The 19371-nt window shown below is 40.6% G+C and overlaps 1 protein-coding gene across 1 annotated transcript in view; it reads right to left on the bottom strand.

Moving 5' to 3' along the window:
* Window positions 1-19371, bottom strand: part of STPG1 (sperm tail PG-rich repeat containing 1) — a 64621-nt gene that overhangs the window by 33702 nt on the left and 11548 nt on the right. Inside the window, exons 3-4 of the mRNA XM_017886454.1 lie at window positions 16553-16690; window positions 5981-6099 (exon numbers count right to left, since the gene is read on the bottom strand). Of these exons, the coding sequence (XP_017741943.1) occupies window positions 5981-6099; window positions 16553-16622 (189 nt within the window). The 5' untranslated portion in view covers window positions 16623-16690. The remainder of the gene's footprint in view (window positions 1-5980; window positions 6100-16552; window positions 16691-19371) is intronic.

The raw sequence follows: 19371 nt of genomic DNA, 5'->3' as shown, positions 1-19371 counted from the left end.
GGATTACAGGCTTGAGCCACCGCGCCCGGCCTTAATCTCCATTTTAAAGAAGTTGGGGCCAAAAGAGATAAGACCCACATAACTAGTAAATGTCAGAGCCGAACCGAGGCACTCTGACCACAGAGTCTGCTCTTAACCACGAAACCAAACTAACTTTCAAATGACATTATAGGATTAAAAAAATCCCCAGTGGGTTATGAATCAGAAATTGTAGTCTCAGTGCTGCCACACGCTAAGTGATACTGAGCAAGTCACCTCTCTGGGCTTCCTTATTTGTAAGTCCAAGGTGTTGGGCCTTGGGGTGCTTTTGAGCTTCCGGAGTCCCTGAATCTAGGAAAGCTGATGCAGGAAGTGTCACTGTGACTCTTCTAGGTTTAAATAGCAGACAGTGAAGACACACACCTCTAGCTCCTGGTTATCACCACGCTCTGAACCTGACCATCAGTTTGCAAGAATTTTCTGAGCACTCTTATGTGTCTGAGGAGCTAGGGATTCCAGACAAAATACAAGACCTAAATGCCTGCTCCATCCTACCTGCCTAGTTAAATGAGAATTTCAGATAAACTGTAGATGACAATTTTAGTATATCCCATGCAATATTTGGGATATACTTGTACTAACAGAGTTGCCATTATCTGAAATTCTAATTTAACTGGACATCTTGTATTCTCATTTGCTGAAGCTCACAACCTTCCTGGGCTTTAACCACACTTTAATTCTGCCAGTTTGCAAACTGGCTTGAGTCCAGGGCACATGGGAAGAAGACTGTTACCACTTCGCCCGGAGGAACAGAGTGCTGCCTGCTTGTTCTTAGCAAGCAAAAGGAGAGTCCTCCAGGCAGTAGCAGCTGGAGCTGGCCAGCGGCAGCTTGTGAGGAAAACTGTTAAAAATTCCAAAATGTTGCTGGTGGTGGCTTGAAACTAGCCAGGGTGGGAGTATTTATACCACAAAAATGGGCAGATGCTACAACTCAGCAGTTTTCTTCAAGGAGGGTAAATGGTGGTTGACCAGCATGCCACCACCTTCGTGCAACGCCCAAGTAGGCCTCTGGGAGGGGAATGTCAAGCATTCTCCTGCAACTTCTAGAGGTGGGCAGATAGCACCCTAGGAGAGACCTTTCGCCTGTGCGATAATAGTTCCTGCAACTGACGTTCTGTGACTTGAATGAATTTAGGCCTCTCAGAGCAAATCCCAGAGAACGAGAATCCAAGTTGTGACTGGTGTGAACTTAGCCACTCTTTGGTTTCTTGGCAAAAACCAAATAAACAAACAAAACAAAAACACGTATGGGGAGGGAGACGGGAAGAGAACTCACAGTTACTAGCACACTATGAAAGCCCGGTGCCAGATGTCCTACCAGCCATCTCTTTCGCTGCCTCTTAGCATGAGGATTAAAGGGGTCAATACACATAAACCAGGTGGAACAGCACCGATGCAGCCCGCCATCATCATTACCATCACCACCATCACCATGCATGACGTTGCCTACTACTGCCTCTATGGAGCCAGGACCCTCCCTTGGGAGTCACAAACCTTCAGAGTGGGACTGAGCAGCTTATTAGCAGCCTCTTGAAGTCCCCTGAGTGGAATGGGGCAAACATGCAATTTAGCAGACACTGATTGAAACCTACTGTGTATCAGGACCTGTGCTAAGGGTGGAAGATATAGGCGCAACCTGTTAGCAGCTCACAAGGTCTAGGAATGGGAGGAAGGAGACGCATCACAACAGTGCTCATGGATGGATGTGTGGTCGTGACTCAATGGGAAATGTGCAGACTTGAGTTGGGGTCATTCAATCCATTTTTGAGGGATTTGTGGGGTCTGGAAAGGACAGCAATGACCACTGCCCAAGAAGCCCCTAGGCAGGTGGGGGAGGTAAGACAGCACACACATTAACCTAGTGTCAAGGGCATAAGACGGACCATGGGAGGTGGGGAAGATGCTGGGGAAACAGGATCTGAGGACCAGGAGCTGCTACCTGGGTTCATCCTCACTCTGCCCAGCCTCGACTGCACAAGCTACTTCCCCGTTTTCTTCTTGGGTTCATTATCTGAAAAGTGTGGATAATGATGGGATGTAGCTCACAGGGTTATTATGGGGATTAAATGAGGTAATAAATGCAAAAGTCTTTGAGGGGGACCTGGCATGTCATGAGTGCCAGCCCAGTGTCTGCAGACCCCTTTGGAAGGGGTGCTAGTGACTGGATATGGAGAAGTCAGGCTTCACAGAGCAGGGAGGCAGGGCAGACCCTACTGTGGGTCAGATATGCAGCTGAGGGCACACTTGGGGCAGCTGTCCCTTTGAACATGGTGACTTCTGCAAACTGAACCTCCTTTCATTCAAATATCCCTGGTCTAGTGTCATATCAAGTTAATAAGTGAACAATATTAACTTTGTATGATTTCATCACAAATTAACCACTGGCTGGCTTCCTATCTGGAAGGGTAGATTTACTATGTAATGGTATTAACATATATTTTTAAGTTGTGCCCATCTAGAGCACATGGTACTGATGTTCTACCAGTATTTATTTATTCAAGCCTGGAAGGGATGAGGTTTAGAACCATGAAATAGTCATTCCTGGCAAGGGCTTACCTACCTATTGCAACATCTTTATTTTTAGGATGAGGAAACAGAGAAGCAAAGACATTAAGGGGTGTCCTTAGGGGTACACAGTTTCGGAAACAGTGACCACAATCCACGGTGAAGTGGAGACAGAAACACGGAGGCGGGGGTAGAAAACGTCCAACAGGCCGCCAGGCCATGCTCTGTCACACAGATCAGGCGTGTCTCTTCACCTACGCAAAGTTACCAGCACATCTGTAAATAACTCGAAAATGTTCAGGAAAACAGACTTCATTTCTAGCAGCCAAAATTGCCATTCCAGACACTGAGCTTTGTGAAGGATTCCTTGTACTCTGCAGTAAGATTCTCATGGGGAATGTGAGCTAGGCAAGGAGGCCCTGATGGTTCACTGCAAAGTTAGCCTCATAAGGTAAGTGCACATTTCAAAGGGCACTGATTCTCTGTGTCAAAGATGTGCTAAGGTGGGCCACAGGACTACTGTGAGGAGGCAGCCATGTTTGATCTGGAGCAAGGGTGCGTGCGACTAATTCTTTAAGAAGGGTGGTGAAGCCCTGGAGTTTTAAAATCTGTTTTTAATTTGTATTGCCTCACTAAATTATCAGGTGATGTTAAACAAGATCTTTAACTTCTCAATGCCTATTTCCCTCAGGAAAAATGAGAATGAACCATAGAATAGGAATTTTTTTTCTGTTTTATAACTTGAGGAGACCTCAAAATTATATAACCCAAATTGTATGTTTCAGTTGAGGAAACTGAAGCCCAGAAAAGTCAAGTGACTGGTTTAAAGGCACACAGTCAGTGACAGAGTAGGACACAGAAAGCCTGATTGATGGATCCCCTGCCTTTTCCATAAAATTCCATCCTTATTTCTAAAATGTTTACAAATGCCGAGACGAAAGTTTCCATGTTGTCAGGTAATACGACCACATTTTAAAAGTTGGAACCCAATCTCTGAGCAATTCCTGTCTTTATTCAATGCTGCCTGTAGGTTTGGCTACCCGCCTCCTTGGTTCATTCAGTTGAAAACGTTCTGAGAAGCAATCATCTCTTCAAACACTAACTTGAGAAGTCAGCCCGTTTGCTTTCTGAATTTGAGTGTTCAGAACTAGATCATGGGGGATGGGGCCCATCCACGCTAGCTAACATCCTCCCCTGTCTTCAGCTTGGTCTGTTTCACTAAGGCCTTTTCAGAAACTTGCTGACTTTTACAGGACAAAGTTACAGCTCTGCGGGCCACAAAGGCAGGCGTGGTGCAGTGTGTGGAAAGAGCAAGAGGCTTTGGAGTGAACTAGACCTGGGTTGAGGTCTAATTCTTTCAACATTGATTCAGCAAACATTTCTTTTGAGCCTCTTATGTGCCAAACCCTGCGTTGTGTGACCTTAGGTGGGTCATTTAACTTCCCCAAGCCTCGGTTTCCTCTTGTGTTAAATTAAAATAATAAGCCCTTCCTTTCAGCATTGTTTCGAGGATTAGAGATAAAAGGCAGTCTAAAAGTACACATAGTAAGGATGAGTAAATGGTGGCTGCTATTGTTTTTATCGGAGGCTGGGCTGCAAATATCCTAGAGATGGACAATATATTACCATTAAATTGACAAATGGGAAACCAGACAGAAAATGGGAAAGAGTCAAACAGTTAAAACAGAGGAACTAGAGAGAGAAGAAAACTCCTGAGCAAATATGTATTGTCTTTGGAGAAAACCTACAAGTGATTTAAAACTGTGTGTGTGTGTTTGTGTGTGTACACTCTATTCTTTATTATTTGCTTTCTTAGAATCCTAAAATATTAGAAGTGGAAGAAACTTAAAACATTCTCTAGTTCAGCGTTCTCATCTACCAAGGAGGAATCAGGTTGAGGGCACCAGGGCTAGCCAAGGCCCCTCACTCCATGCCTTGGCTCCATTCAGAACCTAGATCTCCTCATTCCCTTTCTGCCATCTGGGCTAGGTGATAGGATGAAAACCATTTTCAGAGAGCAGCAAAAGATACGTGAAATGAGGACTCCTCCAAAAGAACATTATTCTAAAGGTCTTGCTTAAATGAATGAAGGAATGAAAAATTTTTTAGATTCTAAGGACGCCTGTGAGTTGCTTCTGGTTGCTTCTGTCCCCTGATGGTGAGAGAGGAGACAGTCAGGTCCCAGAAATCCCAAAGATTAAATAAGGACTGGTCAGGAACCACGCAGAACTTTCCAGGTTAAAGAGGAAAAGAGATGCGGCAAGATTTAGGGAAGGCGGGGAGAGGTGGGTAACACAGGAATATGATAACACGTTGTGGTAGTGGTGGTTTTGAGATGGAGTCTCATTCTGTTGCCCAGGCTGAAGTCCAGTGGCGTGATCTCAGCTCACTGCAATCTCCACCTCCTAGGTTCAAACGATTCTCCTCCCTCAGGAGAGGTAGTATTTGGGTCTACAGGCACGCGCCACCACTCCCAGCTAATTTTTGTATTTTTAGTAGAGATGGGGTTTCACCACGTTGGCCAGGCTGGTCTCGAACTCTGGACCTCAAGTGATCTGTCCACCTTGGCCTCCCAAACTGCTGGGATTACAGACATGAGCCACTGCGCCTGGCTAATAACACATTGTTTAAGGAAGTTGTTTTTTGTTGTTGTTGTTGTTGTTGTTTTAAAGTAGGGCAGGGCTCATTACAAAGGTAACTTTTTTTTTTTTTTTCAGATAGGGTCTCGCTCTGTCACCCAGGCTGGAGTACAGTTGCACTATCTTGCTTCAATGCAACCTCAACCTCCTGAGGTTCAGGTGATCCTCCTTCCTCAGCCTCTTGAGTAGCTGGGTCTACAGGCACGTACCACTATGCCCAGCAAATTTTTGTACTTTTTTTTTCTTGTGGAGATTGGGTTTTGCTTTGTTGCCTGGGCTGGTCTGAAACTCCTGGCTCAAGCAATTAATTCTCCTATCTTAGCTTCTCAAAGTGCTGGGATTACAGGCATAAGCCACCGTGCCCAGACCTCCAAAGGTAATTCTAGATGTATTTGACTTTTCTTTTCCTCGTGTTATTTGAAGTCATGTGATTTCCTCTCACAAGGATGAGGAAGATTTTAACTTTTACTTAATTGATAACACTTGGGAATTTTGCAATTTTCAGTTTTATAATGATCTTTAAAATATATTTTTTTCTTAAAATAGTTTTGGTCCAGTTCAATATTTTTGGTGCCATAAATCCAGACATAGTTGTTTTTCCCTGGATGTCCCATTTTTCAGGCTCATTCTTACAGTTAGTCCAGTCAGTGCCCCTCAGTGGAGCTGGTGCCGTGGCTCCTGGGAGCACACTGCCCTCCACTGTCCACAGAAAGACACAGCAGCCAGACAGAACGTGCCTGTCCCGCAAGGCTAAAATCCAGACTAAAACGAAAGAACCCCTAAGACAACGTCATTACCTTCTTTTGAGAAAATCTCTTGGCTTGACTATTGAATCCTTTTTTTTCTGATTCTGGGATTACTGGAGCTTGAGATTTAAAAGGAATGGAGGATTGTGTTGGATATGCAGCAGTAAAACCTAAACAACAAAATGAAATAAAATAAAATGAATACAAAACAATGATTGACAAATGTGGAAAACACAAAGGTGTATATTAAAGTTTTATTTTAAATGGTAAAGAAGAGAAACTTGCCTTTTGACAGGAAATAGACATGAAACCAGATTTTTAAAAAAAATCCCCACTTTCTTTCCCTCTCGGCAATTTATCGGACTTCCCCCCTTCCAGCGCTTACACTAGTGAGAGGTGGTCTCATAAAGCACCTTAAAGCAGGGCTGTCCTGGGGAAAAGCAAGGAGATGATAGTAAAGACATTCTTGCCAGGCAGGAAGGAGACAACAAAACTATTCTGGGAGCAGCCTGGACAAGGCGCGGTCAGAGGACAGAGGAAGCGTCCTCACTGCTCCTTGGCCTAGATTCAGACACCAGCACCAGGCCGTTAAAATCGAAAGAGGTTAGGGAAATCCCAGCGTGGGGCTGGCTCTCCCTTTCCAGGGCACTGTGCAAGACAGGCGTAAGTTTTCGTTTCTGCTTTGAGCAGACATGGGGTTAAAAAGCAGGAAGGGCTTATCTATAGAAACTGAAGTTAAAAGTTCGTTTGTCTAGGTTGTGATGTGTAAAATGTCTGATGTATAAACTCCCCTCCTGCTGAGACTTCCACAACTGCTAAAACTTGGCAGCATCTGTCTGCATAGCAGGTCGATTATGGACTCGAACCTGTAAGTGTAATGGACTCTGACTTCAGTTTTCTGATGTTTGATGGCTGATAGCTCTTCAGCTTCACCACTCCCTCATTCCCTTCTGCCCCAACACTGGGCAAGTGGATGAGAAAGCCCAGTGCTCCCTCCTGTGGCACCAGCTGGAAGTTCAAACCACGCAAACCCCTGCCCTCAGTCCAGCCCCACTTTCCAACCGTAAGAAAATCCCCAAGTCAGGCTCCTTTCCCTGCTCTCTCAAGCCATTATTGGATCAGGTTAGGAAGGCTGTGCTGCTGTCCTCAGAAGGCCTCACTATGATAAGCCTTTTCCTACACTCTTGATGAGCATGTGTGCGGCACCGTAAGTCTTGACATCCAAACCAAATTTTGGGTGGGAGGGTGCATCCTGACTCTGTAGGCTGTTCACAACAGTAAGCCAAATTATTTTAACATCAGAATCCTAACCCTCAGAGAGAAAATACATGCAGAAATGCGGAAAAAACAGTCAAGGGAAGGAAAGAAGAAAGTATGTGTTAGCCATAGCAGAGGGTGGTTTGTATGGAGACTATTAGTAAGGCTCATTTCTTCATCTCTGAATTTTTTTAAAAAAACAATACTCCTTTTCAGAGTGAGAAGCCTGAAGACAATAGGGACCCCTTGAGGGGTACAATCATGAACCAGCTTCACAGATGAGGAAACTGAGGCTTAGAGGGATTCAGTTATTCATCCAAATCACCCAGCACTTAAGCGGAACAGGTGGGGTGTGAACTTGATTTGCCTAATGAGCCCAGGCTCTTGAGCTCTGAACTGTGCTTCCTCTTCCTGAGCTGGCCTCTAGTAAGTGCTCAATAAACAGATGACTGATACAATGGGGAGATGGACACTTGAGCCTAATCTGCCTGGGTGGAGGACAAAGCAAGTAAAAGGAGCTGAATACATGTTTAAGTAGAAAATACTTGGGGATATCAATATACAGTAAATGTATTCTTCTCCTCCCCTCCCCATTTAAGCAGACGAATGGCTATGTTTTTGGTTTGTTTGCTTTAAGAGAGCTATACAGCAAATCAAAAGGCAGAAGCAGCTGCAAGACTTACTGGCTTTTGTTTCTAAAAACCTAAGCCTATAGAACAGCTAAGAGAGTGTGCAGAGGAGGCAGTAAAGAAAGAGAGTTGTTTAAAAAAGGTTACAGGAAGGACATTCTCCTGGGGAAAGGAGAGGTTTCTGCCTGACTGGAAGGAGATCCAAGGCTTCTGGCTATAACAGAATGGCATTTGTCAGAGCAGCCCTCTTGATGAAACAACTAAAAAAGTAGAATTTTTGAAAACCACTCTGGATGACTAAATTCCTATTTCTGACCGAAACGGGACTAGATTTGCCCTCCCAGCTGGGGAAAAAAAGTTAAAAATGGGCAAGATACATAAAGCAATCAAGACACTGGACATCAGGCAACAAAGGACAGGGATCCCTGAGAGAAGCCAAATAAATGAGGTTGGCAATAAGATGGCCCCCAGCTTTCTGCCAGGAGGAAATCTCCAGACCACAGCACAGGAAGAAGGGATCCAGATGGGGCCCCATGGTCTTCCTGAGTTGAGGAAATGGATCTGGGAGTCCAGAAAGGCCAAGACAGCTAAGTTCACAGAGCAGAGTACCAGAGAAGAGAGAGCTACCCAGAGGGAGAGCTATGGAGCTCTGCAACAGGGTCCCCTGAGTAAGTTCCTGGGTAGTGACCAACTCATGCACATGAGAAAACTATCCAGGGCTGGAGAAGGAACCACCTGGCAGAACTCAAGTGAGCAATCCCTGAGGCTTCCACAGGGCCAGGAATAGCTCCTGCTTTCATGAGTCACAGCAGGAAAACCTCACAATTCATGGAACACAGAGTATGCAGGAGGGTTTCGCCTCAGAAATAGGGCCAAATTACCCCTAGACTCAATACTGCTCTGGTTCCAGCTAACAAAGCTTTAAAGCAAGACCTGAAAAGATCAAACTGTTTCCAAACAATTTAACTGCATCTCAGAACAAAGCACAAGAATATTTATGGGACTACAAAAATAGCACCTAAGAGGTAAAATTCAAAATACCTGGCATTGATAAAAAATTAAGAGGAGGAAGAAGGACAAAATATACTTCAAAGTGGGGAGAAAATAAACAACCAAAACCAACTCGGAAATGATACAGATGATAGAATTAGTGGAGAAGAACACTATAACTGTTATACTAACTGTATTTCATATGTTCAAGAAGCTAGAGAAAAGACTGAACGTATTAAGTAGACATGGAAGATACAATGAAAAGATCCAAATCAAACTTTCAGATGTGAAAACTAAGATGTCTGAGATTAAAAATACACTAGATGAGATGAATAGCAAATTAGCCATTACAGAAAAAAGATTAGTAAACTTGAAGATCTAGAAATAAAACTATACAAAATAAAACACAGAAAAAGGACAAGAAAAAGGATTAGTGAGCTGTGTGGAAACTTTGAGGAGCCTAACATATATGTAATCAGGCTCTCAAAAAAAGAAATATGAGGAGAGAAGAAACAGAAAAAAATAGTTAAAGAAAAAATGGTTGAAATTTTTCCAAATTTGATTTTAAAAAAACTATTGACTTACAGATTCAAGAAAGTCACTTAATGTCAAATACAAGAAACATGAAGAAAACGACACCGTAGGCCAACCATAATCAAATTGCTTAAAAAGTGACAAGAAGAAAAATGTTAAAACTGGGCAGAGAAAAAAGACATGTCACATGTGAAGAAACAAATATGAGAATGACAGCAGATTGGTATTGAAAACAACACCCTTAAGGCACTAAAAGGAAAAAATAAATAAATAAAACCTGTCACCCTCGAATCCTGTACCCAGTAAAAACATCTTCAAAAGCAAAAGCAGAATAAAACTTTTAAAATATAAAATATTGAAAGAATTAATCATCAGCAAACGGGAGCTACAAGAAGTGTTAAGGGAAGCCCTTCAAGTCAAAGAAAATGATACCACTTGGAAATCTGAATCACATAAAGGAATGAAGAGCTCTGGAAACAGCAAATCTGTGGGGAAATAGAAAACATAAAACTATGAGTATAAATTGAATAATTTAAATATAACATTTTAAACATGTAAAAAGTAACGATTATAGGCTAGGCGTGGTAGCCTGTAATCCAGCACTTTGGGAGGTCTCCTCACCAAGTTAGCCAGGCATGGTGGCAGGTGCCTGTAATCCCAGCTACTCAGGAGGCTGAGTCAGGAGAATCGCTTGAACCTGGGAGGCCTAGGTGAGCCAAGATTGCGCCACTGCGCCCCAGCCTGAGCAACAGAGCAAGACTCGATCTCAAAAAAGAAAAAAAAAAAAAAAAAAAAGAGAAAACAGGTCAGGCGCGGTGGCTCACGCCTGTAATCCCAGCACTTTGGGAGGCTGAGGCGGGCAGATCACGAGATCAGGAGATCGAGACCATCCTGGCTAACACGGTGAAACCCCGTCTCTACTAAAATACAAAAAAATTAGCCGGGCATTGTGGCGGGAGCCTGTAGTCCCAGCTACTCGGGAGGCTGAGGCAGGAGAATGGCGTGAACCCGGGAGGCGGAGCTTGCAGTGAGCCCAGATCGCGCCTTTGCAGTCCAGCCTGGGCGACAGAGCGAGACTCCGTCTCAAAAAAAAAAAGAACAACAACAACAAAAAGATATATACTATAAACTCTAAAGTATATAGGGATCAACAAACTTTTTCTAAGGGCCACAGAGTACATATCCGTCTATCCATCTATATTTATTTATCTATCTATCTATCTATCTATCTATCTAATTAATCTATATTTTGAGACAGGATCTTATTCTGTTGCCCAGGTTGGAGTGCAGTGGTGCAGTCATAGCTCACTGCAGCCTTGACCTCCTGGACTTAAGCAATCCTCCTGCCTCAGCCTCCCAAAGTTCTGGGATTGCAAGTGTGAGCCACCATGCCCGGCCAGATAGTAAATATTTTTGTCATTGCAGTCTATTTATTCTCTGTGGCAACTATTCAGTGCTGCCATTATGGAGTAAAGGCAGCCACAGACAATACATAAACAAACTGGGGTGGCCATGTTCCAATAAAACTTTATTAATAGAAATAGGCAGGGGGTCAGATTTGGTCCAAGGGGCAAAGTTTGCCAACCATTGCTTTAAGGTAACCACCAGGAAAATACTACAAAGAGTTATTCCTAATAGGCTAACAAATGAGATAAAATTGAAGCATTAAAAATAACACAAAAGACAGAGAAAAGGTAAATAAAGAACAGATGGTACAAACAAAGCACGTCACAAGATGACAGACAAACTTATACACCAATAATCACATTAAACATAAATACTCTAAATATCCCAATTAAAAAACAGAGATTCTCAGATTGCATAAGACCCAACTATATGTTACATCCGAGAAACATACTTTAAATACCAACCCAGAAATAAGTTAAAAGTAAAACAATGGAAAAAGATTTATTACGCTAACACTAAGCAAAAGATAGATATTATCAGATAAAGTAGATTTTAGAGCAAAAAATATTACCTGCATTAAAGAGAGTCATTTCATAATGGGATCATTATGAGGAGTCAGCTCCTCAAGAGAATCTAACAGTCCTAAATGCTGATGTACCCAATAAAAAGAGATAGAAAATATAAGAAGCGGAAACTGATAAAACTGCAAGAAAAATAGAAAATTTCAAAATTATAGTCAGAGATTTCAAAACATCTCCCTCAATAATTTAAACAAGTAGATAGATCAGTAAAGATATATGAAACTTGAACAAAACTATTACCTAACCTGACCTAATTGGCATTTATAGAATACTCCACCTATCAATTCCATACAAGCTGTCCCAGAAAACTGAAGAGGAAAAGACATTTCCAAACTCATTCAATGAGGCAACCACTACCTGATACCAAAACTATATGGTGTCATTACAAGAGGGAAAAAGATCACTAGGGATCAAGAGCCCTCATAAACGTAAATACACAAATTCTTAGAAAAATTTTAGCAAATCAAATCACACAATATATAAAAGATAATACATCATGACCAACCCCAGTAATGCAAAATAGTTTAACATTTGAAAATCAATATAATTCATCATATTAACGAACTAAAAAAGAAAACCAAATGAGTATCTCAATAGATTTAAAAAAAAAATCATATAACTGTAACAGGTACTCTTTTTATCTGGCTTCTTTCATTCACCATAATTACTAAGAGATTCATCTCTGTTGCTGATATATCAATACTCCATTGCTTTTTATTGTTGAGTAGTATTCCATTGTATAAAAACATGATGTTTATTCGTTGGTGATGTAAATTTGAGTTGTCGCCAGTTTTGGGGTATTACAAATAAAACTGCTATGAGTATTTTATCTACAAGTCTTTAAATGGAGATAAGCTTTCATTTTGTGGGGTAAATGCCTAGGAGTGGAATGACTAGATCAGATGTTTAACTTTTTAAAAAACTGCCAAACTATTTTTCATAGTCATAGTACTTTCGTACATCCCCACTATTAGTGTATGAAAATTTCCATGACTTCACATTCTCATCAGCAATGGGAAGTCTTTTTAATCTCAGGCATCCAATTAGGTATGTAATGGTATCTCATTGTGATTTTAATTTGCATTTCCCTAATGACTAATGATGCTGAACATTCCTTCATATGCTATTTTCCCTCTGTATATCTTTTTTTTTTGGTGAAGTAACTGTTCAGTCGATACAGAGAAAGCTTTTCATAAAATCTAATATCCTTTGATGATTAAAAGAAAAACTAGCAAACTAGGAATAGGAGCAAACTTTGTTAATCTGATAAAAGGTGTCTATAACAAAAGCCTATAGCAAACATGATACCAAATTGTGAAATATTAAAAGTTCTCCCTCGAGATAGGGAGTGAAACTAGTACAACTGCTATCATCCTTCTATTCAGCACTGTACTGAAGGTCTCTAGCCAATACAAATGCCTACATAAAATATATTAAAAATACATAAAATATAAAATACATGGATGAGAAAGGAAGAAATCAAGTTGTCATTTTCACAGATGACAAGACTGAATATGGGGAAATTGCAAAAGAATCTATGGATACCCTATAAGAGGTAATAGTTGGATTTAGTGAGGTCGCCAGAATCAAGGTCAATATACAAAAATCAATTAATATTTTTGTACACCAGCAACAAACAATTTAAAATAAAATTTAAAATTACCATTTATAACAGCATAAAAATCAAATGCCTAGAATAGATATAATGAAGATATGTAAGACTTCTACATAGAAAACTCTAAAACACTGAGAACAATTTAAGGTAACTTAAAAGGATCTATACATGGATTAGATAAGTTAATATTTATTGTAAAGATGTAAATTATCCTTAAATTGATTTATAGAATCAATGTAATCCAAATTAGAATGAGAGTAGAGATTTTTTTAAGACATTAATAAGCTGATTATAAAATTTTTATAGCTACCCTGATTTGATCATTACACATTGTATGCTTGTATCAAAATATCACATGTGCACCATAAATATGTACAACTATTACATATCCATAAAAATTAAAAATAAAACAGTAAAATAAATTTATATGGAAATGCACTGGGGTCAAGAATAGCCAGCATAAACAAAGAAGCACAAAGTTGAAGGGCTTATGCTACTAAAGAGTTATAAAGTTATAGTAACTAGGACAGTATGATATTCGAACAGAATAAATAATCCAGAAGCAGAGCTGCATATGCCTGGACACTTGATTTATGACAAAGATAGCAACAGCAATACAGAGTAGTAGAGAATGAGCAGCCTTTCAATAAGTGGTGCTGGGTCAACATGGAAAACAACAGACTTGGGCATCTTCCTCATACAAAAACAATTTCAAGTGAATTGTAGATCCAAATGTAAAAGGTAAAGTAATAGAGTTTCTAGAAGAAACTATCTTGGGATGGGCAAAGATTTCTTAAGTATTAATAGAATAGACATATACACTAAACATAAAGAGACTGATAAATTGGGCTATATTAAAATCAAGAGTTTCCGTTTCTTAGCACATTGTTAAGAGAGTGGAAAGCAAAGTCCCAGGATAGGGGAAGACATTTACCTATAGCTAACAAATGACTTGTTTCTAGAATAAAGAACCCCTATAAATAAGGACAGAACGGTTTAAAGAACTCCTATAAACATATTTAAAAAAAGAAAGAAAGAAAAGAAAGAAAAACCCAGCAGAAGAAAATGGGCAAAAACGTTGAACAGTCACTTCTCCAAAGAGAATATCCAAAAGGCCAGTCAACATGAAGAAGTGCTCAATCTCATTGATCTAAGGCAATGCAAATTAAAACTATTATGAGCTTAAAATGTTGGTGAGGAGGCCGGGCGCGGTGGCTCAAGCCTGTAATCCCAGCACTTTGGGAGGCCGAGACGGGCGGATCACAAGGTCAGGAGATGGAGACCATGCTGGCTAATACGGTGAAACCCCGTCTCTACTAAAGAATACAAAAAACTAGCCGGGCGACGAGGCGGGCGCCTGTAGTCCCAGCTACTTGGGAGGTGGAGGCAGGAGAATGGCGTAAACCTGGGAGGCGGAGCTTGCAGTGAGCTGAGATCCCGCCACCGCACTCCAGCCTAGGCGACAGAGCCAGACTCCGTCTCAAAAAAAAAAAAAAAAAAATGTTGGTGAGGATTTGGAGCAGGTGGAATTCACATATATTGCTTGTAAGGAGGTAAAATTGGCACACCTACTTTGGAAAACTGTTTGGCAATATCAACTAAGCTTACCCTAAACATACCCTATGACCCAGCGGTTCCACTCCTCGGGTATAGACCCATGAAATACATAAACATGTGTCCCACAAGACAAGCACAAGAATAGTTACAGAAGTTTTTATTCATAATAGTCCCAAACTGGAAACAGCCTAAAAGTCCTTCAGTAGTAGAATAGATAAATAAATTGTGGTATATTCAAACAAGAGTAATAAAATGAACAAATTACTGATATATAAGATAAAACAACATGAAGTTAAATCTCTGAAACATAAGTGAAAAAAGCCTGAGAGAAAAGAGTTCATATTGTATGATTCACATTTACACAACGTTCAAAAACAAACTAAAGTTATTAATGATGTGGGAAGTCAGGATAACCGTAGTGTTTACTTTTGTGGGGGAGATCATATCTGAGAAGGGACAAGGGCTTTGAGATGCTGCTGACATTCTGTCTTGGTCTGAGAAGTAATTCCACAGGTGGTGTCTTCTTTGTGAATATTCATTAAGCTATACAATTAGGATTTGTGCACTTTTCCTGAATATATACTTATGCTTCAATTTAAAGAAATATTAAAGAAAAAGAGAGGCCGGGTGCGGTGGCTCAAGCCTGTAATCCCAGCACTTTGGGAGGCCGAGACGGGCGGATCACGAGGTCAGGAGATCGAGACCATCCTGGCTAACACGGTGAAACCCCGTCTCTACTAAAAATACAAAAAACTAGCCGGGCAAGGTGGCGGGCGCCTGTAGCCCCAGCTACTCGGGAGGCTGAGGCAGGAGAATGGCGTGAACCCGGGAGGCGGAGCTTGCAGTGAGCTGAGATCCGGCCACTGCACTCCAGTCCGGGCGACAGAGCAAGACTCCGTCTCAAAAAAAAAAAAAAAAAAAAAAAAAAAAAAAAAGAAAGAAAGAAAAAGAGAGTGCAAAATCAGAGGATGGGAGGAAGAAAGAGAGATTTCTCTGGATTTGAGACCAGCAGTGACTCTGGAAGCCCACCAGGGAGGTGATAATAGCCTTGAAAGAAAAAGCACTAGAGCCTAGGAGGATCTCAAAATGATGTTTCCAGTCTCAGCAAGAATTCCTAAACCACAGGTATGGCCCAGAATACACTAACAAACCAGAACACTAGTTTGCCAGAAAACTAGCAAAACCAAAGGGAGCACGTGAGCTAGGACACTGGGGATCTCACCAATGTGGATGGTTAACCAACGACCTGAGTATTCCTCCCCTCCCCAACCCAGCCTCCCAAGATTACACTAACTATTGGGAAAGTTCCAAACTTGAAACAGCCATGAGGGAGACAGGATTTATGCTGATAATGGCTGGAGTTATCCTTTCCAACAACCTAGCAGAATGGGGGTTTGCAGTCATAACTCAAGTTGGGTTCTAGGAAATAAAAAAAGATCTCTTACATATCTAAATTTGAGGATAGAGATTCTTACCAGATACATGGAAATAACAAGTCTGGGTTTTGTTTATTTGTTTTTTATTTTTATTTTTATTTTTTTTTGAGACGGAGTCTCGCTGTGTCGCCCAGGCTGGAGTGCAGTGGCGCGATCTCGGCTCACTGCAAGCTCCGCCTCCCGGGTTCCCGCCATTCTCCCGCCTCAGCCTCGGAGTAGCTGGGACTACAGGCGCCCGCCACCGCGCCCGGCTAGTTTTTTGTATTTTAGTAGAGACGGGGTTTCACCGTGTTAGCCAGGATGGTCTCGATCTCCTGACCTCGTGATCCGCCCGCCTCGGCCTCCCAAAGTGCTGGGATTACAGGCTTGAGCCACCGCGCCCGGCCTGTTTTTTATTTTTAAAGAGACTTCCTCCTTCTTCTCTCATCCTTTCTTCTCACAGTTTCTTCCTAATCATCACACTTGAAACAGTAGGGCCTAAAATCATCTATCTGATATGCCTATAAGGATGGCCCTGTGGATATAACCCAGGATTTACTATTCCCCCCAAATTTGCTCTTATGTACTAAAATAAGCATATGTCAGGAGCTATCTCCTCCCTGCAAAGACATGTGTACCTTTCTGTACTTCAATGGCACCTCTGGGATGTTTGCCAGTGCGTTCATTTTTCTGTGCAGAGTTGTCCATGTTAGCAAAATACTGTGACGTATTCCATTTGTTTGATGAAAAGCTCTACTGCATGTTCTCCTAAGCACCTGAAACAGCAAAACACAGCCTTTGTAGAGATCATTTCACATTGGTTAATTATTGCAAATGGGTTCTGTTCTATCTACAGGGTAGACAGAAATGGTATGGGTGCCAGCTGAGATCTACCAAGTCCAGTGACCCAAAGCCCCAAGCACACTGTGCTGCCTGCAGTAGGAACTGCATAAGAAGTCACTGTTGATGTTGCTGACAGAACTACCAAAGGCTTGGCTTTTATTTTTATTTTTTGATTCAGAGTTTCGCTCTTGTCACCCAGGCTGGAGTGTAATGGCGTGATCTTGGCTCACTGCAACCTCCGCCACCCCCCACCCCAGGTTCAAGTGATTCTCCTGCCTTAGCCTTCTGAGTAGCTGGGATTACAGGCATCCACCACCTGTAATTTGTATTTTTAGTAGAGACTAAAAATACTATGTTGGCCAGGCTGGTCTCAAACTCCTGACCTCAGGTGATCTGCCTGCCTCTGCCTCCCAAAGATTCCGGGCGTGAGCCACCACGCCTGGCCTATTTTTATTTAAATTTCGCGTTACTGAGATATAATGTATATACAAATAAAATTAATCAGTGTTAGTTGTACAATTCCAAGTTTTGGCAAATGTTTACAGTCGAGTTAAATACCCCCACTATTAAGATATTAATTTATCTATGATGCTGAGAAACTCCTTGTGTCCCTTTGCAGTCAGTACCCTCCCAACCACTGCTCTGGCAACCACTGCTCTGCTGTCACAATTGTTGCCTTTCTACAATGTCACATAAGTACAATCATAGAGTAGACATTCTTTTGTGTCTTTGTTCACTTAGTGTAATGCTTTTGAAATTCTTCCATATTGTTGCATAGATCAGTACTTTGTTCCAGTTGTTCTACATCCTCACCAACATGTGTTTGCTCAATCTTGTTAATTTTAGACATTCTAGTGATTTTACAGTGGTATCTCATTGTCATTTTCATGTGCTTATTTATCTTCTTTAGTGAAGTGTGTTCAAATCTTCTGCCTTTAAAACAAAAACATTGGGGCCAAGCATGGTGGCTCACACCTGTAATCACAACACTTTGGGAGGCTGAAGCAGGAGGATTGCTTGAAGTGAGGAGTTTGAGACTAGCGTAAGCAACATAATGAGACCCCGTCTCTACAAAAAATAAAAAATTAGCCAGCCTGTAGTCCCAGCTACTCTGGAGGCTGAGGTGGGAGAATTGCTTAAGCCCAGGAAATCAAGGCTGCACTGAGCCATGATAGTGCCACTGCACTCCAGACTGGACAGCAGAGCAAGAGCCTATCTCAAAAAAAAAAAAAAAAAAAAAAAAACACACACACAAAACCAAAATGATTGGATTTAATTGGGTTATTACTGAGTTGTAAAAGTTAATACCTTCTGGATACAAGCCTTTTATCACATATGTTTTGAAAATATTTGCTCCCCAGCTGATGTCTGCCTTTTTATTTTCTTAACATTATCTTTTGAATGCAAATTTTAAAATTTTGATCAAATTTGTCAAAATTTTCTTTTAAGGTTTTAAGATTTCTTTTGTCAGATCTAAGCAATTTTTGCCTAGGTCACAAATATTTTCTCCTACATTTTCTTTTAGAAGTTTTATAGTTTTAGCTCTTACATTTAGGCCTAGGATCCATTTTGAATTAAATTTTGTATACAGTATTAAGGTAAGGGTCAGGTTCATTTTATTACATTTGGAGATTCAATTAATCCAGCACCATCTGCTAAAAAGAATATCCTTTTTTCACTGAATCATCTTGGCACATTAATCAAAAATCTACTGTGTGTGTATGTGTTTATTTAGATATATATAGTGCTATTTCTAGATTCTCTATTCTGTTCTTTTGAACTGTGTGTACATCCGTATACCAACAGCACACTATCTTGCTTTAGAATAAGTTTTAAAATCAGGTAGTTCCAACTTTGTCTTATTTTTCAAAATTATTTTGACTATATTAGCTCTTGTGCTAGCCCCTTTGAATTACCATATAACTTACAGGTCAATTTCTGCTAAAAAAAACAAAAAAACAAACAAACAAAAAAAACACTCCCTGGATTTTCATTGAGATTGCATTGAATCTATAGAACAATTTAGGGAGGGAGAATTTACATCTTAACTTTGTTGAGTGTTATATTCCATTGATATGGTACACTCTCCATTTATTTAGATATTATTTAATTTCTCAGTAATATTTTACAGTTAATCAGTGTACAAATATTACACATATTTTCTTAAACTGATTCCTAAGTATTTCATATTTTTATGTCATAAAAATGGTCTTAAAATTTTTTAAATTTCTGTTTATTGCTGGTGTACAGAAATTTAAGTAGTTTTTATATATTGATACTGTATCCTGCAACCTTGCTAAACTTTTTTTTTAGTTCTAGTAGCTTTTTTGTCAATTAGGAATTTCTACATATATAATCATGTCATATATGAATAAAATGTTTTATTTCTTCGTTTCTAATTTGTATGCCTATTATTTCTTTTTATTGTAATATTGCAATGACTAGGGCATCCAGTACAATGTTGAACAGAAGTGACAACAGTGGACATCTTTGTCTTGTTACTGGCTTGAATGGGAAAGCATTCAGTCTTTCGGCATTAAGTACAATGTTAACTGTAGGTTTTTTTTAAATAAAACCTTGTTATCACTTCTCATCTTAGTTTCCTAAGAGTTTT

Source organism: Rhinopithecus bieti, unplaced genomic scaffold (assembly GCF_001698545.2).
Source record: "Rhinopithecus bieti isolate Rb0 unplaced genomic scaffold, ASM169854v2 scaffold_14826, whole genome shotgun sequence".
Taxonomy (NCBI): domain Eukaryota; kingdom Metazoa; phylum Chordata; class Mammalia; order Primates; family Cercopithecidae; genus Rhinopithecus; species Rhinopithecus bieti.
This window is presented reverse-complemented; position numbering and strand designations above follow the sequence as displayed.